General features: G+C 40.3%; 2 protein-coding genes across 2 annotated transcripts; one reads left to right on the forward strand and one right to left on the reverse strand.

Moving 5' to 3' along the window:
- Window positions 1–322: 322 nt before the first annotated feature.
- LOC132638338 (probable boron transporter 7) lies at window positions 323–6,235 on the reverse strand. The gene is made up of 14 exons (XM_060355264.1): window positions 6,054–6,235; window positions 5,408–5,519; window positions 5,220–5,302; window positions 4,404–4,596; window positions 4,177–4,315; window positions 3,882–4,047; window positions 3,620–3,786; window positions 2,991–3,164; window positions 2,795–2,890; window positions 2,592–2,708; window positions 1,838–2,157; window positions 1,240–1,495; window positions 813–938; window positions 323–722 (listed from the first exon to the last, which is right to left on the reverse strand). Exons 2-14 carry the CDS (start codon window positions 5,509–5,511, stop codon window positions 693–695), a joined length of 1,971 nt encoding a protein of 656 aa, XP_060211247.1. The 5' UTR covers window positions 5,512–5,519; window positions 6,054–6,235; the 3' UTR covers window positions 323–692.
- A 17,600-nt stretch (window positions 6,236–23,835) lies between these two features.
- Window positions 23,836–26,345, forward strand: LOC132637365 (uncharacterized). Its single transcript, XM_060354463.1, has 3 exons — window positions 23,836–25,073; window positions 25,169–25,246; window positions 25,364–26,345. Exons 1-3 carry the CDS (start codon window positions 23,836–23,838, stop codon window positions 26,343–26,345), a joined length of 2,298 nt encoding a protein of 765 aa, XP_060210446.1.
- The last annotated feature ends 229 nt before the right edge of the window (window positions 26,346–26,574 follow it).

Consider the following 26,574-nt stretch of genomic DNA (forward strand, 5'->3'; position numbering starts at 1 on the left):
AATGATTGAAAACCTTATTTGTAATTAATAGTAAGTAATAATAATTTCAATTATATAAATAGGACAATCTTTGGGGCCTTGAACCTTTTGGGATCTCAAGCACATCATATGAATTCAGAATAGCATAAACTAGTTGGACAGCCAAGTATAAGTAGAGACGAGCATATACCTCCAAATCTGATAATTTTTCTGTCAATCATATATCGGAGCTAAAATCCGTGCTCCATTATCGAGCCATTTAAACTACATAGCCTTTTACTATCAATGTATTTTCAGATGTCTTAAAGAGTATGAAGTAGTTTTTTAGAAGCAAGTTATCAGATTCCTAAATGACCCATTTGTATTGACACAAAAGGCATCTACATCTTCAACGTTTGCCAAAAATAAAATGATAACACAAAAAAAGCATCAACAATTATACACAATCTTCAGTCAGCATTAAACTTCTATATTACTTTAGCTTCTGTACTATGAAAGAAAAATAAAGTTTGTATAGAATCTCTTGTGCTTTTTTCTTTTTATAATATCTCCATCTCCCGCTTTTTTCTACTCTCGTCTTTCTTTTCATGTATCCTTTCTACTGCACATTTTCCACAACCGAGAGGATTTGTGAAAATTAATGACCTCCCCGATAGTACTCTGGTTGGGAATCACAATGCACTATATCATTTACATCAATGCATCAGCTAACATTACACTTCAGAAGTCTCGTGTGGATAAACCTGACATAAAAAATCGGGTCATTATAAACATTCTTCCGGCCTAAAAATATGAAAGCTGCAAATGTTGGACGATTTGGCAGGCCAATTTACCTGATGTTGCCTTTCGGTAAGGCTGACAGATCTGTGTTTTAGTTCACCTCTGTGTGTTGTCATCTCATCCAATATCTCAGCATCAGAGAAATCATCATCATTTTCTTCATCAGCTATCTCTCTCTCCTGCAGATAGATAACATTTAACCCTTGTGAGAACTGGTATCCTAAAAGACCCTCAAAGTTCTCATCTAACAATACATTAAAATGTGTACAAAACAATGCTACTTGGACTCTCCTAAAATATAGTCGGGTGCTTGTCGGATCCTTCAAAAGTAGCATATTTTTGGAGGATCCGACACGGGTGCGGCAACACTTTCAAAGAGTCCGAGTAACTTAGGTACAAAAGCACATAAGAGCCCACCTGCATGAATTAACAATTACACTTACACGGGAGAATGCAGGAAAGGTAGGAAAAATAATTTACCTTTGGAACACCAGCAAATTCGTCGTACTCAGCTGCATCTAATTCCTTAAGATACTCGGGTGGGAAATACTTGGGAAGAACATGCTCTCTAATAGGTATGAGAAGGAAGAAAGGCAAAGGGAATAGTATTCCAGCGATAGGTATCCATGATACTCCGAAACAAATTAAGAAATACAGGAACTGGAGCATTGTAAACTTGACAATGAATTTGAATGGGACCAACTCAACATAGGAGGCATGTAGCCCTTCGAAGACCCTGTCAAAATGACAGTTAAAAGATGCTACTGTTAACCAATCAATAACTACCACTTGAATAATCGTATGTATATAACTATGACTTGGTCGTCCATAAAAGTAAATTACAACAGCAGTTTGAGACAAATAAGAACAATATAAAGATATGTCAGGATCCCAATGCCAAAATATATGTCACTTTTCTGAATCTCTATTTCCAATAGGAACTTAACAGGGAAAATGAGAGTTTAGGGTGGCTGGCTAGTGTACTTAGGTAACAACACAGAAGTCCTACAATTAAGATAGCCAGGTGTTAATGTGAACATGTCCGAGAGTTTTGAGGAATAGTTTATTCATGACTTACTTGAATCTTCTACCAGAAGGAATAAAAAGCAGCAGCAGCCTCTCCCAGAATTGATTACCAGGGAGACTGTCAATAGCCATGTATGCAAAATATCCCCAAAGGACTGAGGTGGGTATCTTCTTGATCACAGGTATAGCAAGCACACAGCATCCCACAAGTAGAGATTGCAAAAAGTTGCTAACTCTTTGCTCATTTACTCGGACAGGCAAGTGGGCATCAATGTGCTTCTCAAGGTCAAATTTTTCTTCTGTTCCATCTTCTCCATCGTCCTGTTTCATAACAGCTGCCCTCAAGTTCTCCAACTCCTTATCTGCCGTGCGCTGCATAATATAAACAAAATTTCTTATAATCCAACAACTATGCCTCAACCCAAACTAATTGGAGGTATTGAAAATAAATAAACACATTTCCTATAAATGATTAAGGTGCCGTTTGGCCATAAAAATTATTCACTTTTTTCCGGATTTTTTTTTTTTACTTTTTTCAGGAATTAGCGTTTGGCCATGAAAATTCCGAATACAACTTGAAGTTGTATTCCGGAATACCAAAAACTCAAAAAACTTGTTTTTAAAAAAAAAATCACTTTTTTCACTTTTTTACAACTACATTTCACCAAAAACTACAACTTCAAAAACTATGGCCAAACACGACTCCAACTCCAACTCCAAAATTCCAAAAAAAAGTGAAATATTTTTTGGTATTTATGGCCAAACGGCACCTAATTCACATGGACATTGACCTATGCATCTCTTACCTTTGATGTAGCATCCATCTCAACGAAGACGGCATGCATCTTTCCATATATCTCTGATTTTGTTGCATTCTGCTTAATACCTTCCTTCGCACACTTCACCATTTTCTTCCGAATTAACTGCTCATGAAGGACCAACTAGTCTTAATAAGACTATTAAACAAGCAGACGAGAATAAACAGAGAACATGTTGTTGTATTATCTACCTGTCTCTTGAGTACAGCAAGGCTCTTTGTATGCATTGGTGATTGTGGAAGTACCCCGTTAGAAGGGGGAATTCCAAGTAATCCGCATATCAAAGTCTGTAACCATAAATTCAGGATGAAGAATGAGCCAGAGTAAAAGACCTGAAGTGAATTTATGCTTATGCCTGTACATAGAAAAAGTTCTGAAGATCTATACCATGACCCCAAGCAAAAACAAATCATAATGGTAAGCAGATGGGTTTTTAAGATTGAACTCCTTCTGTTGTGCCATCTGTGCAGCAACACTGTGATCGAAAAAGTATAGACCAGCTATCATGAGAGCTGGAATGAAGGCCGCAAAGATATACAACACTGGGACCCTTACCATATCCTGCCATTAAGTGCACAAACTAAATTAGACGGATAGGAATGTTTCTGACTTGATTGACGTACATAAAGTTTCACCATAAATTTGGTTCAAAATTCTTTTTTCAGAAAAATAACAAAGAGGTGCCTGACAATATCTTGACCTGTATAATACTGACTTCCGAATTACTATAGGAGAAAGTTATGTGCCACAAGCTATTTGTTTGGCCCCCTTTCAAAAGCTTTTTGTTGAAGAATATCATGTTAGCAATCCTATGCAAGAGCATATATAAAAACAAAGGATCTTGATAATGAATTCTAATGTCTCCTTTTATTTTACAACATTCCGTTTTATGAAAGCTCAACTAAAGGAGCAAGATATTGCTCTGAGCAGACTATAGAAGCAGTCCAGCTGGAGAACTCAAGAAGTTACAGATGATTTCCTAGATGAATAAGGTCTCATTGTGAAATTTATAGTACCTTGATCACAGTCCAGTGGTATAATGATTTAGCCTCCCAAGGGAGAGGACAAAAGAGCCTTCGAGGAATTTCAGAGGGAATTTTTCCAGGCACACCAAAAGACATTGCTGTCCACAACACAACCATAAGGGGAACCCCATAGTCGGCTATAAAACTTCGCATCCAACCTGTTCATAATAGTCAATGAATGAAAGATTTTAACTTTTAACAGACAACAATATCTCCAAATTCACCCTTCAATAAAGCAGATATAGTCACATACCTGTTCCATAACGCCATGATCTAGCTCCTCTACTTTTAATAGAAGCTAAAAGAACACCAAACGAGAAAATAACTGCCAGTAACCCATTCGTGTAGAGCCAATGAAAGTGGAACTCCTCTCGTTCCGGATCTTCACCTTTTGGAATAGTAAATTCACTCACTACTCCCTGTGACTCGAAAAACAAAGGTATGAACATGGGATTTCTTCAAAGGTATGAACATGGGATTTCTTCTAGTTTTAAATGGAAATCCATTCTAGTGCTTGTAGCTTTGGGAGGGATATTAGGAACAAGTACCTTAATAGCCTCTTGGAGGAAAAGAACTGTGATTAACATGCCAAAGAGTTCCCCTGCAAGCCTCGTAAACCTAGGTATGATATTGCAAGCATTGAATATAGCAAGAAGAAACAGCATCAACGCGGTCCAGATACAAACCCTGTCAAACAATATGGTTAGTAACATTTATGCATTTGCTTTCCTTTTGGAGAAGACAAAGGAAAAATAAAATAAAATAGATTCCATACCATCCTGCCCAGGCAACAAACAGCTTTGGCCCCATGTCTGGTCTATCCTTAACAAAAGTGTACAAGTAGGTATACATGATAATTGTTGGTTCTGCAACTCCTAAGATCAACAGAGGCTGTCCACCCAAAATGGAATGGATGATTCCACATATAGCAGTAGAAGCAAGTGTTTCAACTGTGCTCATAGCTCCATCTGTCAATATCAATACACCAACAAATTAATCCAACTTGTATTACATGATTATTGCATGTGCTAAATACTTACTCCCTCCTTCTCAAATATTTTCTCATTTTAGAAGTTCAAGACAAGAAAGTGTTCTTGACGACTGCAAGCACCTCAAGATGGCACATAAACAGCGTAAATATTCAATTAAGAGAGATTATATCTTAAGACACAAACAAGGGTAGAATAGTCATAAACCCCTCCTAATTAATTTTTTTCTTAAGGGGAGTGTAAAAGATAAACACGACAAATAATCTGAGACAGAGGGAGCAGTCAGGGGCGAATCCATGTGTAAAATATGGGTCACGTGAACACATGGTCACCCAACTAAACTCGGTATAATATGTATATTCCTTGAAATATAACTAATATTAATTGAAGGAACACATGGTCAAACTAGACTGAGTGGAGTACTGGTTTGGTGCTGGGTTTAATCCATCAGGGTTGTGGGATTGAATCCTACTAAATGCACTTTTGCATCTTTTAAAAAAAAAAAAAAAAAAAAAAAAAAAAAAAAAATTATGAGGTGAACTCATCCTCCTGAATTCGCCTATGGGAGTAGTAATCAAGCATGAAAAGATACTAGGACGGACCTGTTTCTCTACTCAATTGCTCTCCGAAAGCAATCACAGGAAGAGCAGAAGCAAAGAAAATGTATGCTGTTGGAGCCAGTATCCTATATGAATATATATACACATGAAAATCAACATTTTTCATCAATAGGTGGGTGATAAATTAATTCATGTTCAGCGCAAACATAAGATAAAATATTGCAAAATACCTTACGCCTGTGCCACATGAGTCAAGCCAATCGCGTTTGTAGCATGTTATCCTTCCTTTAATATCATCAAGGACTCCCTTTAAGGGAGTTTTCGGTTTCTCCATAGGTGAAACTGCATTATAAGAAATTTAACAGGTTAAACATATACTAGTATTATAACCATGAAACATATTAAATCCCTTCATTTTTCATGAGAATGTTAATTAAATTAAACTTGGCTTCAACATGCAAAATTTCGACACTACCACGCACCCCAAACAAATCATATATGGTGTTTACTCTAGTTCCCGGCGTTTGTCCATTGAGATTATTTTCATATATTGCAATAATTTTTTAAAAAAATACGATAACGACAATAGCAACAACAGAGACGAGTAATATATATATATATATATATATATATATATATATTTTAAAGTGTTGTCTAGAAATTTTGTGCTACTAACAATTTTCAAATCTGCTTTTTCGGGAGGTTTTTATTTTTAAACTCAAAACAAAAACACAAAATGATCAAGCACATTCCCCTTTCTCTTATTTTCAAAAGTTGGCCAAACGGCGGAATGGAAAAGACCAAATCGCATGTTCACATCGTACCCAAGCCAACACATAAATAATTGATGTTGACATGAAAGAGAAATAGTATTACCAAATGACAGGGTAATGCAGAAGAGGAAGATAAAGAAGAATGAAGAAAAAAAAGGGTAGTAATATTAATTCCTTTCCGGCGGCAAAACTTGCCGCCTGGAGAAGAAGATGGGAAGGGGTCTAATAAGTAAATGATATAAGTATGTATGACAAGGAAATTAAAGAGGGCAATTCGTTCTTATTTCTCTCTCTCTCTCTATATCCGTCACTTCCCTTCCTATTTTCGAGCTCTTTCTGTTTTGAATAACTCTGTTTTATGATCATGGCAGCGCGCGATTCGTGTAGGTCCCCCTTTACTTGGATTATTCATTTCCTTCTCTTTGTTTTGCCTTATTTTTCCTTTTGGCAAAAATGGTGTAAATGTATTTATACTTTGAAAAGTCATTTATACCTTTATGGTTAGCAAACTATTTTATAAAGTAACTACGTCTTTATATAACAATACCTAATTTTTCTAGAAATGAATTGTTTATGTTATGTTTTATGTCTCTATAACGACATTTTATTTATAACAGCAATAACCATCTTTATAACAGTAAACTCCTTGTAAAATTACCCTTCTATAACGTCTATCTTCTTTTTTGGTAATATCTTAATTAACCATATTTATAAAAACAGAATCTCTAAGATTGCCAACAATAAGTCTAGAGATTTTGGATAAATATTTTGATATTTTAATAGTACACTATTTATGACAAAGAATATTATATGAAATATATATTTCCATCATTAAAAAGTTTTCTTTCTTTATGGAAAGTTTGATAAAGCTTACGATTTGGAAGTTGTTTTTGCTTATAACAGACAAATATTATTTAAATGTTGAATGTTGTTCTAGGTGTATAATAGCAGCTCGCTATAGCAACCAAAAAGTTTCGGAACCAATGATGTTGTTATAGAGTTGTTTGATTGTATCTGCTTTAGTACTTTTATAAGGGAGAAGCAGGAAGCTAGTCGTCTCTTCTCATCTTCTCCTTATTTAGTAGTCTTTTCTAGTATTTGCACAATATCTTATTCTTCATTTTTACTACAACTTGTTACTTCGATTGTTTTTTTTATCTTCCTATTTTACTGTCGTTATTTCCTTTCTATGCTGCTTTGATTGTGTTTTTTGAGCCGAGAGTCTATCGGAAATAACTTCTCTACCCATAAAGGTAGGGGTAAAATATGTGTACATTCGACCTTCCCTAAACCCCACTTATAGAATTATACTGAGTACGTTGCTGCTGTTGTTGTTGTTATGATTATTCATGTATTTCTAACTGTAATTTAAAATTACTTTCCACTATACTTCTGATCGAAACTCCAGATAAAAGGAAAATATGCGGTGTAACACAAATTATTTTGGTACAAGGACAGTTTTGATATCCATTGAAAGTTGATTTATGTGTCAAAAGTTTTTTTATTAAATAATGGAATCGATCCAACAATGTCAAACATAACTTCAGACGTACATGACTAAAATAGCAAAATTAGCATTTAAAATTATAATTATTTTTTTTCGAAATTGAAAAGTCACAACATATAACTGAAATGCACTCATTTTTTTTTTCTGCAGTTTAAAAGCACACATCTTTAAGTGCATAAAAAAGTTAGCTGCACTTGGTCATGTACAGTCATCCCCATAAGCAAACGAGTGCATATTTTGTTTTGGGATTTCGTGTAAGATATAATGTGAATGTTGTTGTGAAAGAGGAAAAATAAATGAAGCATTATCTTCTTTGTGAATTCCACTTTTGGGTGTATATCAAACTAATAATTCGTTTTTGCCATAATTGTTTATGAACTTATAATATTGCTAAAGATATTCTTAATGAAAATGACTTTGTATTTCTGCTATGAACTACCTAACAAATACTTAGATTTCCCTTTTTATGTGACATTCATTATCTAAGAAGTCAAAAGGTTCTTTCTCTAAAAGTGTAATAAAGAAATAAGCTCTCGCGGCGCACGATAAGAAAACCTAAAAAGGCGTACGATAGTAGTGTAACTACGTTCTGCCGCCGTCGCCATGGCGCAAGGCCGGCCAAGAAAGACACAAGACGTCCAGGAGGATGTCCAGATGGTCAAGATGAATGTAAGGAAACAGGTGACGAGTAAGACAGTGCAAGAAGCGACCGCAAAGAGGGGTGTTTCTACAAGCTCTGGAGTCATTACAATGGAAGAAGCTTAGATGGAACTTGCTAGGCTAGGGGTTATGATTACACCACCAAATCTTATGGTGATGAAAGGTGTAACCCCAAAAGGGACAACTACGAAGGCAGATGAAACACAAGGGATGGGTTCGAAGGAAGTTGCGGAGAAGCCGAATCTACCAGTAGTGAAACAAAATACACAACCACAAGGAACGACTACTGCTAACCGGAGATTGGAACTCAACCAGCCTCCAATTGGACCGGCACAAGAGAAACGAAGGCAGATGAAACACAAGGGATGGGTTCGAAGGAAGTTGCGGAGAAGCCGAATCTACCAGTAGTGAAACAAAATACACAACCACAAGGAACGACTACTGCTAACCGGAGATTGGAACTCAACCAGCCTCCAATTGGACCGGCACAAGAGAAAACCTGGGTGAACCTGTTCACTGGGTCAAAACTAGCTTCGAAAGGTATGCCACTGAAATTTATTGCTCCAGTAATAAATAAAAAATGGGGTTACATTGGTACAATTTGACAAGACTGAGGTGACAAAAGGGTCTGAAATGTGGCAAGCTGTGTTAATCTTGTATGTAGTTGGTGATACACCAACTATAGGGGCTGTAAACAGATTCTTTACTAGTCAGTGGTCCTTTGAAGTCAAACCTATCATCTATTACCACAATGATGGTTATTTTGTCATAAAATTCCATGCCTGTAGCGATAGAGACTAGGTTATGATGTCGGGACCCCATATGATTAATAGTAAACCAGTGATTGTCAAACCATGGAGTGCGAAATTCAACTTTAGTGAAGAAATCCTCAAAACTATTCCACTTTGGGTGATGTTTCCAAATCATCCACTGAGCTATTGGAGAATGATGAGTCATGAAATTACGGCATATTCGACACCAACTACTTAGTCTTTTGTACATCGCCAAATACTTTTGATGTCGTTTCTCGTGTTTTTGGGACAATTTGTAGAAAAACATGTGCCGGAAGTAGCTGGAAGCAAAATGAAGGAAAATGAAGCAAAAAGTCAGCTGAACCGAACAAAGGCAGCATATGCGAGTCGCATGTACTACATGCGAATCGCATCTGACGCAGCATCTGCTGACAGAGAAGGCTAAATAAGAAACCATGTGTGACACCACATGCGACGCCACATGCGATTCGCATGTACTACATGCGAATCGCATCTAACGCAGCATCTGCTGACAGAGAAGGCTAAATAAGAAACCATGTGTGACACCACATGCGACGCCACATGCGACTCGCATCTGGTGTCGCACATGCTGCTCAACTGATGAATAAGATGTCACACATGCGATGATTTTGTGCAACATGCGACTCGCATGTTGCACTTGCGATACTAAGTGCGATTCGCACATGATGCACAGGGGCATTTTTGTCTGGAAATTGTTCCCGTTTTGGACATGCTATAAATAGATTTGTTAGGGTTTTGGTTCAGATTATCCGGCAGTTTTTGGCATAAACTCTTGTGGAGTCATTTACTGTTGGTTGTTGAAGCATTTAAGAGATTTCTTTTAGCTTTGTCATCTTCTTCATCCAACACTTTTGTAAGCTTTATGAATACAATTTACTTGATTGATTTACTTTTAATGAATATTAGTAACTAATCTTTCAGCTAAGGTTGTGGGATCCAATGTGTTAGTTATGTGATTGGGTTTCATATTCATACTATATTTATATGCTAATGGTGTTTTCTATTAAATCTTCAAGCATCAATGTCTTGTGATGGTGTACAACATTACTTGTGCCTTAATACCATTACTTTGCTTGGAAAAGAAAGTAGAGGTTAGGAAAAGAGTTAATAGCAACAATGTGGGTCATTAAATCCATCTAATAGCTTGAGCTAGGAATAGGAAAGCTAGTTGAGGCTTCATGGGTGCTTTCTTATAAAAACATCCTAGGGCTTGGAAAAGCTTAGGATGAAATTTGCTGATTTGGTTGGAAAACTTTTGGCAAGAATCACGTGACCCTTGGCTTAATGCACCTAGGCATATAAATAAGTTGAATTGATACCCAAACGCATTACTCTCAATTGGAACCACAACCTTAGTCCCATTTACCTATTGTTTACATCCCATAACCATTCTCAGTTTTTAATGAACAAACAACAATCAAACTTTTATTATATTTCCTTTCCTCTTGAAATATAGACTAATAGTCGGGTGTTACACTTATCGAGTATATTTCTTCATTGTATTCCCTGTGTGATCGACCCCGACTCATAGTTGGGTAAAATATATTTGCATACGACCGTGCCTATTCTAATTAATAGGGTGGATTTGGACGTTATCAAAAATGGCGCCGTTGCCGGGGAGTACGGTCTAGAAATTTACTAACTAGTGTAAAACGTTACTCTTAGTCTTTATTTCAGTTCTTATTTCCTTTTTGTTGTTGTGTGTTGTGCAGGCAATATGGAGGAGGAAGGTATCCAAGTCCAAAACCCACCAATAGCGGTTGGTGAAGAAGCTGTGGGGGCAGGCTATGCAGCTGCAATTCAGCCCCCACCTTTGATTGGAAATTCGAGTTTCCATATAACCAACACCATGCTGCACCTGCTCAACACTAAGGGCCTATTCAGGGGTCTACCCAAAGATGACCCGAATAGGAACCTTAGGAACTTTCTTGGGGTATGTTCTACCAATGTGCATCCGGGCATCTCAATTGAAGCAGTCAGGCTACGGCTCTTCCCGTACTCCCTAACGGGGGAAGCCACGGCTTGGTTAGATGATCTTCCTTCCGGGTCCATCCATCACTACTTGGGAGGAACTGACCGAAGCATTCCTCAAAAAGTTCTTCCCTCCATCGCGGATGTTGCAACTCCGTGACGAAATCAACAACTTTCGTCAACTTCCGGATGAGGTTCTCCATGAAACTTGGACTCGTTTTAAAAAGAAAGTCAAAAGCTGTCCCAAGCATGGGTTACCCGATGGTGTGCTTCTACAAACATTTTATAGATCTCTAGATTCGGTCACCAAATCAGTGGCGAACAACATTGCAGAGGGGTCTCTTATGGATAACTCTTATGCCACCGTTTGTGAATTGTTGGATAAATTGACCGAGACTAATGAAGCATGGCACACTAGGGATTCGGAAGTGGGTGGAGGAAATTCCTCCAAACATGTGCTCACTCGTGAGATGATTAAGAAGGAGGAAGAGAGAGATGAGTCCATGGCCAAACTTGTCACCCAAATGGACCTTCTAACAAAACATGTCATGGGTGGCGGAAGCAAAAAGGTGAATGCGGTAGAATCCTTCGAAGGGGGTCCTCCGGATGAGCAATGTTTCCAAATGTATGATGAGGAGGCGAGTTATGTCAACAATCTGAGGGAGGGTTCCCGTCCGAACTACCAAGGTCCAAATCAAGGATCTTGGCGGCAAGGTCAAGGGAATCAAGGTTGGAACAAAGAACAAAGTCACTCTAATTGGAGAGATAATCATGACAACAATCAAGGAGGGTACAATAACAATTACAACAATCATCGGAGCACAAATCCGTATGTCCCTCCGAAGGGAAATCAACCAAGCTCTGGTCAACCGCCAAATAGCGACTCCTCTAATTCAAAAATTGAAGATATGTTGTCAAAGGTACTGAGGAAAGTGGAGTCCACCGACACCTTTTGCAAGGAAACTAGAGATGAGGTCAAATCCATGGGTCAAGTTGTAAGTGACACTCCACCTCCATTAAACAGTTGGAGTCTCAACTTGGCCAAATCTCGGCAATCCTAAACCAAAGGCAGAAAGGCTCACTCCCTAGTGACACAGTTGCTAATCCAAGGAACGATGGTGAACATAAATGCAATGCAATTACTACTAGGAGTGGCAAAACAATTGGGGAAAAGGAGTTGGCGAACGAAAATGTGTTGGGTAATGAAGAGAAAATGGTTGAAGAACCCATGGTTATTGAAGAAGAAGCAAACCCAAAGAACATGCGGGCTGGTATTGAAGAGCCCATCGTTAACAAGGACCTTCCGGAAATGAATGATGCCTCGGAAAGCAAGGAAGCGGCGGAGGAGGTGCCAAGGGCTTCACCGCCCGTTATGAGGCCTCCCCCCCCCCCCCCCTTTTCCCCAACGATTGGCAAAGAAAGTGGAAGATGGAAAGTTCCTCAAGTTCATCGAACGATTAAAGGATCTCTTAATAAATATCCCATTGGTTGAGGCACTTGAACAAATGCCCGGTTATGCGAAGTTCATGAAAGATCTAGTTACCAAAAGAAGGAGTCCTGGCATCGAAACATTGGGGGGGCACTCATCATTGTAGTGCAATTGTCACCAAAGCTTTGGTGCACAAAAAAGAAGACCCCGGAGCATTCACAATTCCATGCACCATCGGTGAATACAAGTTTGCTAAAGCTTTATGTGATCTTAGAGCAAGCATCAATTTGATGCCGCTTTCAATATTCAACAAGTTGGGATTGGGCACCCCCATCCTACAACGATGAGATTACTTATGGCGGATAGAACCGTAAAGAGGACCATCGGTATTCTTTATGATGTGCTTGTAAGAGTGGATAAATTTATTTTTCCGGCCGATTTTGTGATCTTGGATTGTGAAGTTGACTTTGAAGTTCCCATAATCTTGGGAAGACCATTCTTAGCCACAGGGCGTGCCCTCGTGGATGTGGAAAGAGGTGATCTGAAATTTAGAATGAATGATGAAGAGATCAGCTTCCATATTTGCAAGTCAATGAAACAACCGGCGGATATGAGTGTTGTGTCGGTTATTGACACAATTGATGAAGCAATGGAGACAACCATAGAACATGAGCATATAGGTGATATGTTGGCTGCGGTGATAATGAATTATGAATGGGATGACGAAAAAGAATTTGAGGAGATGGTCAATGCACTGATTGGAATGGGGTCTTACCATCTCAATCCAAAGAGACTCGATCTTGACTTGGAAAACCGAGCAACTCCTCCTGCAAAACCTTCAATTATTGAGCCTCCTACTTTGGAACTCAAACCTCTTCCTTCACATTTGAGGTATGAGTTTTTTGGACTCAACAACACATTGCCTGTGATTATATCGGCCCGTTTGACTGATGAGCAAAGAGAGAGGGTGATGGTGATCTTGAGAAGATACAAAAAAGCAATCGGCTGGAGTATTGCGGATATTCAAGGGATTCCACCCGGTATTTGTACGCATAAAATTCAGCTTGATGAAGACTGTGAGCCAAGCGTTGAACATCAAAGGAGGTTAAATCCTCCCATGCAAGAAGTTGTAAAGGTTGAGATAATCAAGTGGTTAGACGTCGGGGTTGTGTACCCCATTTCGGATAGCTCATGGGTGAGTCCGGTTCAATGCGTGCCAAAAAAGGGTGGAATCACCGTGGTTGCGAATGATAAAAATGAGTTGATTCCCACTCGCAAGGTTACCGGATGGCGTGTTTGTATGGATTATCGGAAGCTGAATAAGTGGACCAAAAAGGACCACTTTCCAATGCCATTCATGGATCAAATGCTTGATAGGCTTGCGAGCAGAGATTATTATTGCTTCCTTGATGGGTATTCCGGGTACAACCAAATCACCATCGCACCCGAGGACCAAGAGAAAACGACCTTCACTTGTCCTTATGGGACCTTTGCTTTCAAAAGAATGCCTTTTGGGTTATGTAATGCACCCGCAACATTTCAACGTTGCATGATGTCTATTTTCTCCGATATGGTTGAGGAGTCCATTGAAATCTTCATGGATGACTTTTCCGTGGTTGGAGATTCCTTTGATGAATGCTTGCAGAATCTTGCCCAAGTATTGAAACGATGTGAGGAGACAAACTTGGTTCTGAATTGGGAGAAGTGCCTCTTCATGGTTAGAGAAGGCATCGTCTTGGGGCACAAGATTTTGGAAAAGGGGCTTGAAGTCGATCAGGTTAAAATTGAGGTTATTGTTAAGCTTCCTCCTCCAATTTCCGTTAAAGGTGTTCGTAGCTTCCTTGGGCATGCTGGGTTTTATAGAAGATTTGTCAAGGATTTCTCGAAAATAGCCAATCCTCTATGCAAATTGTTGGAGAAGGAGTCGAAGTTTGTATTTGATGATGCTTGTTTAAAGGCATTTGAGGTTTTGAAAGAGAGACTCACATCGGCTCCTATCATCATTGCCCCGGATTGGTCTCAACCCTTTGAGTTGATGTGTGATGCAAGTGGATTTTCCATGGGGGCTGTTCTTGGCCAAAAGCGTGATAAGCTCTTCCACCCAATTTACTATGCAAGCAAGACTCTGAACAGTGCCCAAATGAATTACACTGGCACAGAACAAGAGTTGCTGGCTATTGTATTTGCTTTCGAGAAGTTCCGGGCTTATCTTTTGGGCACTCATGTGATTGTTCACACCGATCATGCAGCCCTACGTTACCTCATGAAAAAAAAAAGATGCAAAACCGAGGTTGATAAGTTGGGTCCTCCTCTTGCAAGAGTTTGACTTTGAAGTCAAAGATAGAAAAGGGTATGAAAATCAAGTGGCGGACCACTTGTCTCGTCTTGAAGAGGGTGGGCGTTTATTGGATGGCCTAGAAATCAATGAGTCATTCCCAGATGAGCAGGTAATGGCGGGGTCGCATGACATGATCCCTTGGTATGCCGATTTTGCTAACTTCCATGCAAGTGACATCATGCCGGTGGATTTGAACTTCCACCAAAAGAAGAAGTTTTTGAGAGATGCCCGGAAATTCTATTGGGACGAGCCATATCTATTCAGGGTTTGCGCCGACAACATCATAAGGAGGTTCATACCTGAAGTAGAAATGATGCCCATCATCGAAGCTTGTCACTCATCACCGGTGGGTGGTCATCATAGTAGCTCAAGAACGGCGGCTAAGGTTTTTTTAGAGCGGTTTTTATTGGCCGACAATCCATCAAGATGCTCATGACTTTGTGAAAGCTTGTAATCAATGTCAAAGGCATGGGGGCATATCAAGACGGCACGAGCTACCAATGACACCGATTCTCGAAGTTGAATTGTTCGACGTATGGGGCATTGATTTTATGGGTCCATTTGTAAGCTCCTACAACAATAAGTACATTCTTGTGGCAGTAGACTACGTATCCAAATGGGTGGAAGCCGTCGCGCTCCCCAACAATGAAGGAAGAAGTGTCACTGCATTTTTGAAAAGGGTTATCTTTTCAAGGTTCGGAACTCCAAGAGCAATCATTAGTGATGGGGGCTCTCATTTCTGCAATCGATTATTCAACACTCTTCTTGAGAAGTATGGGGTTAAGCATAAAGTTGCCACCCCGTATCATCCCCAAACAAGTGGCCAAGTTGAGGTCTCAAATAGAGAAATTAAGAGCATCCTTTCCAAAACAGTGAATGCTAACCGGACTGATTGGTCAAGGAAATTGGATGATGCTCTATGGGCATACCGAACAGCCTACAAGACACCAATTGGCATGTCTCCATATCAACTGGTATTTGGAAAAGCTTGTCATCTTCCGGTGGAACTCGAACATAAGGCATTGTGGGCCTTGAAAAAGTTGAATCTAGAATGGGGTGATGCCTCAAACTTAAGGCTGGAGCAGATTAACGAACTTGATGAATTTCGACTTAAGACATATGCGAGTTCTTCACTCTACAAGGCCCGCATGAAACACTTCCATGACAAGAAGATCTTGCAAAGAGAGTTCAGCATCGGAGATCGGGTATTGTTGTTCAACTCCAGGCTCCGGTTGTTTCCCGGAAAGTTGAAGTCCAAATGGTCCGGCCCGTTTGAAATCACACAAGTGTTCCCATTTGGAGCAATTGAACTTGTTTGCCCAAGTGGTAATAAAATCAAAGTGAATGGGCAAAAGGTGAAACATTACTGGCGATCTCAGAATGAAGCAAAAATTATCGAGGTCTTCATCCTCAACGAGCCTTAAAAGGGTTAAACAGGTATCAACGTCGTGCTGCGACGTAAAATCAAGCGCTTTTTGGGAGGCAACCCAAGTTTCATTTTCATGTGTTTATTGTTATTACTTTTATGATGTTTTGATGTGTGTCCAAGTGTGTAGGAATAAAGTGTGCAAAAAGAAAGAAGAAGTGGAAAAATGCCAACTGACATAACATGCGACACCACATGCGAGTCGCATGTGGTGTCTGCTATGGCATATGCGTCTCGCATCTCATGCCAAAATTCAAGCAATGAGAACCAAACTTTCTGTCAGCATATGCGACGGGGTGTCACAACATGCGACTCGTATGTTACACATGCGACATCATGTGCGAGTCGCATGTTGTGCAGGTAAGTCAAAAAAAAATCGCGGGTCGACCCGACCCGGCGGGAATCGATTTTGTTTTAAATAAAAAGGTAACGGTTGTTTTTCAGTTACAATAATCACGATTCCCTCTCCTCCTTCTCCTTCTTTCCTCCTATATCACCCCATAATTCCATTTCACTCTAATCATCTTTAATCACTTCCCTAAATCCTAACTGGTATTTACTTTTTTTCCCCTGAAAACAAAGGATTTCAAGGTTTCCTACTTTCATTAATTTTCAAGGTATGTCGACTTTTCTCCTCCGTACATTAGATGGTATTCACTACTTGCTCAATCCCATGTCATTATCATACCGTAGTACTGTATCACTCGCTGTATTTAGTTAGTTGGGTAGATCTATCTTATGTGATTTTGTGGGTTTATGGAAATTGATGAAAAATGGGGAATTCTTGAGTACCCATTTGTTGTAAGAATTGTTAGTTCAGGCTCGCTTGCAACTCATTTGATTAAATGCCTAAATGACCCTTTGAATGTTTGGATGCTGAGGAAACATGACCATTCGCCAAAATGGGGAATTCTTGAGTACCCATGGCACATTACCTGTGAAATAGGACCCATAATGCTTTTGTCCTTGTCTGTTGTGAAGAACAATAATCTAACATAGGTGTGTGTGAGTAATTAAATAGATTTTTCCAATGATAGATGGGGGACAATGCGCTAAAAAAAAACTGCGTAGAGACTCACATGCGAGCATCATATGCGATGCGCATGTTGCACATGCGAATCGCATATACTGCAGCATGTGGTGACAGTGAGACTCACAAGTAGTGATCTCACTGTCATCATATGCGACATCATATGCGAGTCGCATGTCACACATGCAACTCGCATGTTGTGCTTCGCATGTGGTGCCACTCCTTCAATGCTTGGTTTCTTTTTATATACCTCGTCGTCATTGCTAAAGGAACACCATAAATAATGGGTATATTTTTGTATGTTGTGCAGAATGGCTCGATCAAACCAACCTCAAGGTGGAGGAAAACGAGCAACACGAAGACGAAAAGACAAGGCATCTGCTGATCCCGTCCCCCAGTCTGAAGAGGGGACACATGGGGCTTCCTCTCCTGAGCCCGAGGATGCTGTCACAAGAGGTCAACGGAGGGAAGCAATGGAGCAACGGTTCACCGTGCCTGGATCTAGGGAACTATATAAGACCTGGAATACAATTAAGCCCGATGGGAATCCAGTTCGGGGCTTCATCGTTGAAAAGAGAGTCACTCTCCAGGGGCTGCACGACCAATGTCCGGGCATCATTCGCAAGCTTGAAACTTTGAGATGGAATTATTTCATGGAGCCCGCTGTATATTGCCCGACCCTGGTAATGGAATTCTACGCAGCTTATGCAGCCACATTGAATGCGCAGCTATCGCGCCGCCAACCAAAGAAAAACTTGGCACATTTGTGTTGGGTTCCGGTTCGGGGAAAAGAGGTTGATTGTGCTACCGATACCATAACATCGATCCTATATAAGCAACGCAGCGAAACAGACCCTGTTGAAGGTTGGCCTCCGGTGAGTTCGGAATATGAGTTGAAGATGGAGAACCCGGAGGAGCATCGAGAATGGGCTGCTTCAGTGATTGCCTCTGGGACTCCACCATGGCTAGATCCATCGGTCACAATTGAGAAGAACACTTTCAACCGCGAAGCCAAGTTTTGGCTATCTCTCGTATCATCGCGGGTGATTCCTTCTAAGAACAACACCAACATACCTATTGCAAAGTGTATTCTCATTGCTTCGCTCATGTCGGGGCATCTTGTCAATGTGGGGGAAATTATCCGAGACCATATCAAGAATTCGTCCACTCAAAAGGGCACATCGCTCCCTTTTCCCTGTTTGATCACTGAATTATGCCGCCGGACAGAGGTTCGTGATATTCCTCGGGTGGACAGAAATGTACCGGCTGATCAAATGATTGATTACACCAAATTAGAACCGGGAACTAGGAAGCGAAAGCGGGTGAGCACAGAGCCAAGAGCTTCGGGGCCACCACTTGATGCTCATATACTTGAGCCCGAAGATTTGCCCACTGATGATGAGGAGACCACTCCTAGCACAGCCCCTCGAGCACCGAGGTCTGACCCTCCGAGTTCTTCCACTACAGTTCCTACTGATACGGTCCCGCCATCCACCACAGCAGCTCGTGGAGTGTCTGCCGAGGGTATGCGAGTGCTCCGGGCAGCAGATGCTAAAGTTAATTGGTTGGTTGAGCGGCTCCCCAATTTTGTGAAGGAGGCGATTGAGGCAGCAATGGCACCCTACACTCAGGCGATCACAGATATTAGAAAGGAGCAGGACATAATTAAGGAGCACGTTCGCCTCATTGATCGTCGGTTGGAGCAGATTAAGGGGGGCAGTGCAGGCGGCCTTCCTGCCATTCGGGCGGACCTAGCTAAAGTCAAGAAGGACATTCGGGTATTGAAAGCCCATGACATTGAGCTCAGTGCACCCATTCTACCATCCGGTGCCTCCTTAGTCTCCACTGGACCCACAGCTCCTGCCATGCCTTCGGGAAAAGGGGTGGAGGAGTCAGCTGGGGAGGACGAAGAAACTGAGGAAGAAGAGGAAGAAGAGGGGGAAGAAAGCGAGGAAGAGTTTGATGAGGAGCTGGAGGTTGACCCAGCTGTTGAGGAGGCACGTACTTCCGCCCGAGCTGCTGGTATCGCGGAAGACGAGATAGACACATATGTGGCCATGCAGCAGTCCTTTGAGGCGAGCAGAAAATCCAGGGGGCCTCTCGACCCCCGAAAGTGGGTGAGGCCAGTTCATCCACCGCTCCTCTGTGTGTGGGGCCTGACATATTGACACCCGGGAGGGAGGGTGATGCTGCGACGCTCCCATTGATAATACCTCCGTTGGAGGTCCTCCCTGCTGATCAGACACCATCGGACGCCAGGCGTCCATCGTGAGTTACTCATCCCTTGTACTACATTTGATGCATTGGGGACACTGCATATTCCTTTTGTTGGGGGTAGGACAACTCACGTAGCATATGTTTGTTTTTATTGTTTTAGGATAGCTCATGTTTAAGTTTGTACACTTGTACTTTGTCATTGCCAAGTATAATAGTGATGGTTGATCAGTTTATAAATTTTTCTTGTTACGCATTTCCATCATATTTTGATAACACCCCTCCCAAAATTCTTGCATATGTACTCAGAGAGGGGGAATAACACTAACATGACTCATTTGGTGACACACAAATGTTTTGCAAGTCTAGAATGATGGGTTGAGAAGTAGTTAGAAGTTAGCAAAGTAATCCATGTGCCATGTGTGTGAAAGGTCATTGTTCCAAGTCTTGTGCATAATTGTGATCTAGAACTTGCCCGGAAAGTATCTCAAGGCGAAATACTAAACTACACTTGTTTGAAAAAGGATATTAGGCTCTCTTTGGACCGCCACTAAACCTAAAAATTCCTACCCATTGCATTGATATCCTAGTTAACCCATTTTTGAGCCGTAACTTTGTTTTTCTTTTCTTTCATTACAACCATGTGACAGGCCCCATTCCTTTTACCCTTGTTTATCCACCTTTTAGCACCCTATCTCCCAAAGCAAATCGAATACGCTACAATAGGCTAAAACGCATAAGTTTGGGGGTGGTAGCTAACAAAATATATATATATATATATATATATATATATATATATATATATATATATATATATATATATATATATATATATATATATATATATGTAGATATTTGTGTAAAGAAAGGTGTGTATATGTACACATAAATCGTAGGTTTAGCAGTGAACGCAAGGGTGTGAATAATGGTTGTGATGTAAGGAATAAGTGGGAAAGTAGAGAAGCAATAACGATAATGGCAAAAGGAGTCACAAATTGGCGGATAATGCTTGAATGATAAAGAAGGTACGGATTGGGTGAAGGGAGCGTGCTCGAAAATGCTTAGGGAGACGTCAAGTCACTCCTACCCAAATTTCACCCCACCTTAACCCCGAACCTTAGCTATAACCCGCAAGTCCTAATTGATTTTGAACAAGTGTGTTTACATTAGTGGAGAAATACTTGAAGGGCAAGCTTATGGCACCACATTTTTTTGTACTTGTACATGTTCTTTTCTGAGTGTGAGTGGTTCTCTCCTTATTCGTCTTTTGTCCCAGTTGCTATTCGTGAATATATGTGTGGGGGACTTTCTTTGGTCTTTTTGTGAGGGCATGTGGATTACTAAGATCAACGAAAGAATTACTTCTTGACGCTTCATTTGAAGCCGTTTCTTTTAAAAGATAGAGTAACCTTGTGTCATCAAGTGCAGCAGTTGGTTAATTCCCACCCTTTGAGGAAAGGCACCAAGTCTCGCAACAAGAGGGAGGGGAACTCGTCTTTTGAATAACTATGTTTTGACTGATCACGATCATCATTGTAGTACCTAGCAATTGGCATATGTTGTAGTTCTGTTTTAAATGCTTGAGGACAAGCAAAAGTATAAGTTTGGGGGTGTTGATGAGTCGTGAAATTACGGCATATTCGACACCAACTACTTAGTCTTTTGTACATCCCCAAGTACTTTTGATGTCGTTTCTCGTGTTTTTGGGACAATTTGTAGAAAAACATGTGCCGGAAGTAGCTGGAAGCAAAATGAAGGAAAATGAAGCAAAAAGTCAGCTGAACTGAACAAAGGCAGCATATGCGAGTCGCATGTACTACATGCGAATCGCATCTGACGCAGCATCTGCTGACAGAGAAGGCTAAATAAGAAACCATGTGTGACACCACATGCGACGCCACATCTGACGCAGTATCTGCTGACAGAGAAGGCTAAATAAGAAACCATGTGTGACACCACATGCGACGCCACATGCGAGTCGCATGTTGCACATGCGACTCGCATCTGGTGTCGCACATGCTGCTCAACTGATGAATAAGATGTCACACATGCGATGATTTTGTGCAACATGCGACTCGCATGTTGCACTTGCGATACTAAGTGCGATTCGCACATGATGCACAGGGGCATTTTTGTCTGGAAATTGTTCCCGTTTTGGACATGCTATAAATAGATTTGTTAGGGTTTTGGTTTAGATTATCCGGCAGTTTTTGGCATAAACTCTTGTGGAGTCATTTACTGTTGGTTGTTGAAGCATTTAAGAGATTTCTTTTAGCTTTGTCATCTTCTTCATCCAACACTTTTGTAAGCTTTATGAATACATTTTACTTGATTGATTTACTTTTAATGAATATTAGTAGCTAATCTTTCAGCTAAGGTTGTGGGATCCAATGTGTTAGTTATGTGATTGGGTTTCATATTCATACTATATTTATATGCTAATGGTGTTTTCTATTAACTCTTCAAGCATCAATGTTTTGTGATGGTGTACAACATTACTTGTGCCTTAATACCATTACTTTGCTTGGAAAAGAAAGTAGAGGTTAGGAAAAGAGTTAATAGCAACAATGTGGGTCATTAAATCCATCTAATAGCTTGAGCTAGGAATAGGAAAGCTAGTTGAGGCTTCATGGGTGCTTTCTTATAAAAACATCCTAGGGCTTGGAAAAGCTTAGGATGAAATTTGCTGATTTGGTTGGAAAACGTTTGGCAAGAATCACGTGACCCTTGTCTTAATGCACCTAGGCATATAAATAAGTTGAATTGATACCCAAACGCATTACTCTCCATTGGAACCACAACCTTAGTCCCATTTACCTATTATTTACATCCCATAACCATTCTCAGTTTTTAATGAACAAACAACAATCAAACTTTTATTATATTTCCTTTCCTCTTGAAATATAGACTAATAGTCGGGTGTTACACTTATCGAGTATATTTCTTCATTGTATTCCCTGTGGGATCGACCCCGACTCATAGTTGGGTAAAATATATTTGCATACTACCGTGCCCATTCTAATTAATAGGGTGGATTTGGACGTTATCAGAGAACAGATTCCCTTAGTAGATTGGCTAGTGATCTTGGTAATCCTCTGTGTGCTGATGATTGCACCTCTAAGATGGAAAGAATATCTTATGCTCGGGTGCTAATGGAAATGGATATTACAGTTCCCTTACCAACATCAGTGAAGATACTTGACTCTAATGGGCAGACCTTTGAGCAATTTATTGACTATGAATGTTGGCCAGAATACTGCCTTGTATGCTGCCAGGTGGGACATATCTGCAAAGTGAATCCACAGAAGAAACAACCACCTAAACATCCAAAGAATCCACCGAAGAGGAACAAGCAGGTATGGCAAGGTAAAAAAGGTGAACCACTGGACATTACTAAGGCCACAAAGGTGAACAAAGATGAAGGGCCTGGGGTGGATGAAACAAAGGCAAGGGAGAATGAGGATTGGACACAAGTGAAAGGGAAATCAAAAAATAAAAATCCAGTACAAGTAGATGAAGAGAGTGAATATATTGTGGATACTAATAATGGCTATACCCCTCTGAAGGAAAACAATTTCTAGCAGGTGTTTGAAGCTGCTTTCAACTTAGTACAGAGGAGCCAAAGCAGTACAAGCCGGGGGGGGAGGGGGGCCAGACCTCCTGATCCAAACACAAAGTCCAAATGAAGGTTGCAACTTGGAACGTAAGGGGATTCAATAAGCTTCATAAGCATAAGGAGTTGAGTAGAATAATAAAGAAAGAAAAGATAGTAGTATTAGCCATCATAGAACATAGGGTATCTGAAAGTAAAGCACCACATATTATCAAGAAAGTATTTCCAAACTGGAGCTGGCAGAGCAACTACACATCAGATAGAAGGGGAATAATTTGGTTAGTTTAGGATAGTGGGACTGTAGACATTCATGTAACTCATGCCACCAGCCAGATGCTATATTGTCATGTTCAAGAGAGTAATAGTGATATCAAATTTGAATTTACTGCAATTTATGGGCTTCATACCATTACTGATAGGAAGAGCATGTGGCAAGGTATTCAAAGTCTAGCACCTGGGATACAACTACCCTGGGTGGTGATGGGTGATTTTAATGCCATTTTGCAAGCTGATGATAGAAGAGGAGGTAGTCCGTTGCATGATGCAGAAATAGTAGATTTTGAGCATCTGCTGGAGTGCACAAACCTAGCAGTACTGAAGACCATGAGGAGATTTTATACATGGACTAACTCTTACATTCATAGCAGGATTGATAGAGCACTAGTCAATCCTGCTTGGATAAGTAGTTGGCCACACCTAGAAGCTGAAGCCACAAACCCATACATCTCTGATCACTCTATGCTTTCTATTACATTTTCCAGTGACCAGAGGAGAATGAATACCCCATTTAGGTTCCTAAACCATCTAACCACACATCAAAGGTTTCTAGAAGCAGTACAAGTAGTGTGGGAGACACCAGTGTAAGGGAAGGACATGATTAGTACATGGAACAAACTTAAGTTAATGAAGAAAGAGATGAAGAAGCTGAACAACCATGAATTTTCACATGTGGAGCAAAGAATTCAGATGTCTAGACAACAGCTAAGTGAGGTGCAGGAAAAGCTAAAGGAATGTTATGATGATCCAGACCTGTATGCAACAGAAAAGGAACTCAAATTGGCTTTAGAAAAATGGATATTGGTGGAGGATAGTATACTCAAGCAAATATCCAGAGTTAAATGGATGACACTTGGGGACACTAACTCAGCCTACTTTCATGCCTGCCTCAAAAATAGAATTGCTCAGAATACAATTAGAAGATTATCCAGTGAGAGGGGTGTAGTCATTAACTCTGAAAGTGGGCTGGAAGAAGATATAACTGGTTTCTACAAGAGACTGCTGGGGAGTAGTGCTGATGTTGTACCTGCTATAAACCCAAGTGTCATAGCTGATGGACCAGTGCTCAATAGAGAACAACAATTATCCCTCATCACACTTGTCACAAAGGAGGAAGTGCAGCAGGCACTGAAGGGTATAGATGATTCAAAAGCACCAGGGTGTGATGGTTTTAATGCCTGCTTCTTCAAAAAGGCATGGCCCATCATTGGTGATGACGTTACAAAGGCAGTGCAACAATTCTTTCAAACGAACTGGATGTATAAAGCTATTAACTGCACTACTATCACCCTGATTCCTAAGGTACGATCTCCTAACTCTATTAAAGAATTTAGACCCATTTCTTGTTGTACTATGTTATACAAGATTATAACTAAAGTAATTACAAGGAGAATGCAACATGTTATGCACTACTTGATAGACCAAAGTCAAGCAACCTTTGTACTATGGAGGGTCATAACTGATAACATACTGCTGAGTTATGAACTAGTTAAAGGCTATGGTAGGAAAAATCTATCCCCAAGATGTATGCTCAAAATCGATATGCAAAAGGCATATGATTCAGTAGAATGGGTGTTTGTAGAACAAGTACTAGGTGGACTGAATTTCCCCAAAATGTTTGTGAACTGGATAATGGCATGCCTTAGGATAGTTTCCTATTCAATCATTGTAAATGGGACACCAACAACACCCTTTGAAGCAAGGAAAGGGCTAAGACAAGGGGACTCTATGTCCCCCTTATTGTTTGTCATAGTAATGGAGTATTTGAGTAGACCACTAAAACAGCTTGGTAAAAATCCCAACTTCAATTTCCATCCAAAGTGTGACAGATTAAGCTTGATTCACCTTGGATTTGCAGATGACCTGTTATTGTTTTGTAGGGGGGATGTTGGGTCTGTCCAGATACTGTTTGAACAATTTCAAAGCTTTTCCTTAGCTTCAGGCCTAATTGCCAATGCAGCTCAGTATATTTTGGAGGCATGTCCAGTGATGAAGAAAGTGAAATCCTAGAGCTACTTGGCTTCACAAAGGGTATAAGGTATCTAGGTGTTCCATTGAGTACGAAGAGAGTGTCCTATAGTCAGTGTCAGCCCCTAATAGACAAGATCCTTAACAGGATTAAGTCTTGGACCACAATTTTTTTATCTTATGCCAGCAAAATTCAATTAATCAAAGCAGTCCTATTCTCAATCCAAGTGTTTTGGGCCCAAGTATTCATCTTGCCCAAGAAAGTGATTAAAACCATTGAGGCAACATGTAGGAGTTTCCTTTGGACTGGGGGAGCAGAATTATCAAAGAAGGCACTTCTAGCATGGAGTAGGGTATGCCAGCCTGAAACTGCTGGTGGGTTGAACGTAATAGACATCAGCTCTTGGAATAAGGTAACTATTAGCAAGCTACTGTGCAATATTTGCCATAAAAATGACAAACTGTGGATCAAATGGCTCCACTGCTACTATGGGAACAGAAGGAACATACTTGAGGACATACCAAAGCAGGCATCATGGATCATGCAAAAAATATTGAAGGCTAGCAAACATGTGAATGCAGCAAGCTATACAGTGCAAGAACTCCAACAAATGACTAGGTTCCCTACAAAGCAATTCTATCAAAGAATCAGAGGTGTCTTTCCAAAAGTTGGGTGGAGAAAACTAGTATGTAATAATATGGGACTTCCCAGATGGGTATTCAGTTTTAGATTGGCAGCACACGGGAATTTATACACAAGAGATAGACTACACAAGTGGGGAATCACAAATGCTACAGCTTGTCCCCTATGTGAACATATGGATGAATCCCACTCTCATCTATTTTTTGTATGTGGATACTCTAGTCAACTATGGCAGAAACTTTTGTGTTGGCAAGGCATACAGAGGAGCAGTTTGAACTGGGAAGCAGAACTTGCATTAGCTACTCAACATGCCAAAGGAAAGACTGCTAGAGATGAAGTGTATAGGATGACTATTGCTGCTGCTGTGGACCATATTTGGAAGGAACGCAACTTGAGATGCTTTCAAAACAAAAAACAGTCGGTGGATAATTTGGTAAGGATGGTTATTCAAGAAATACACTTCAGGGGGAACAGGAAACCAACAGTTGCTCAATGGCTAACCAGACTCGACTTCTATCCTGTTTAGTTGCCTGGCAGAGGAGGAAAGTTAGTAGAATGTATGGTGCATTATTTTGTAATCGTTTAGTATAGTCTAAAAGTATGGTAGTATGGCTGAAGTATTGGGGCAATGTCCAGTACTCAGTTAGATCATTGTTATGTACTGTCTATCAATTTTGGTAATGAAATCTTTTATTTACCAAAAAAAAAAAAGGTTCTTTCTCTTTGTCCATGATAAAAAGAATTGTAACTTGAGT

This window comes from Lycium barbarum, chromosome 4 (genome assembly GCF_019175385.1).
Source record: "Lycium barbarum isolate Lr01 chromosome 4, ASM1917538v2, whole genome shotgun sequence".
NCBI classification, from domain to species: Eukaryota; Viridiplantae; Streptophyta; class Magnoliopsida; order Solanales; family Solanaceae; genus Lycium; species Lycium barbarum.

Coding starts and splice junctions, on each gene's coding strand:
- LOC132638338 (XM_060355264.1), bottom strand. CDS start 5,511: ATGGAGAAACCGAAAACTCCCTTAAAGGGAGTCCTTGATGATATTAAA. Junction 2,891..2,990: donor TGTTTTTGCTTGGGGTCATG/GTATAGATCTTC, acceptor TTATGGTTACAG/ACTTTGATATGCGGATTACT. Junction 723..812: donor TTACCGAAAGGCAACATCAG/GTAAATTGGCCT, acceptor TTTTTATGTCAG/GTTTATCCACACGAGACTTC.
- LOC132637365 (XM_060354463.1), top strand. CDS start 23,836: ATGAAGAAAGAGATGAAGAAGCTGAACAACCATGAATTTTCACATGTG. Junction 25,074..25,168: donor CTTGGATTTGCAGATGACCT/GTTATTGTTTTG, acceptor TTGCCAATGCAG/CTCAGTATATTTTGGAGGCA. Junction 25,247..25,363: donor GGCTTCACAAAGGGTATAAG/GTATCTAGGTGT, acceptor ATCTTATGCCAG/CAAAATTCAATTAATCAAAG.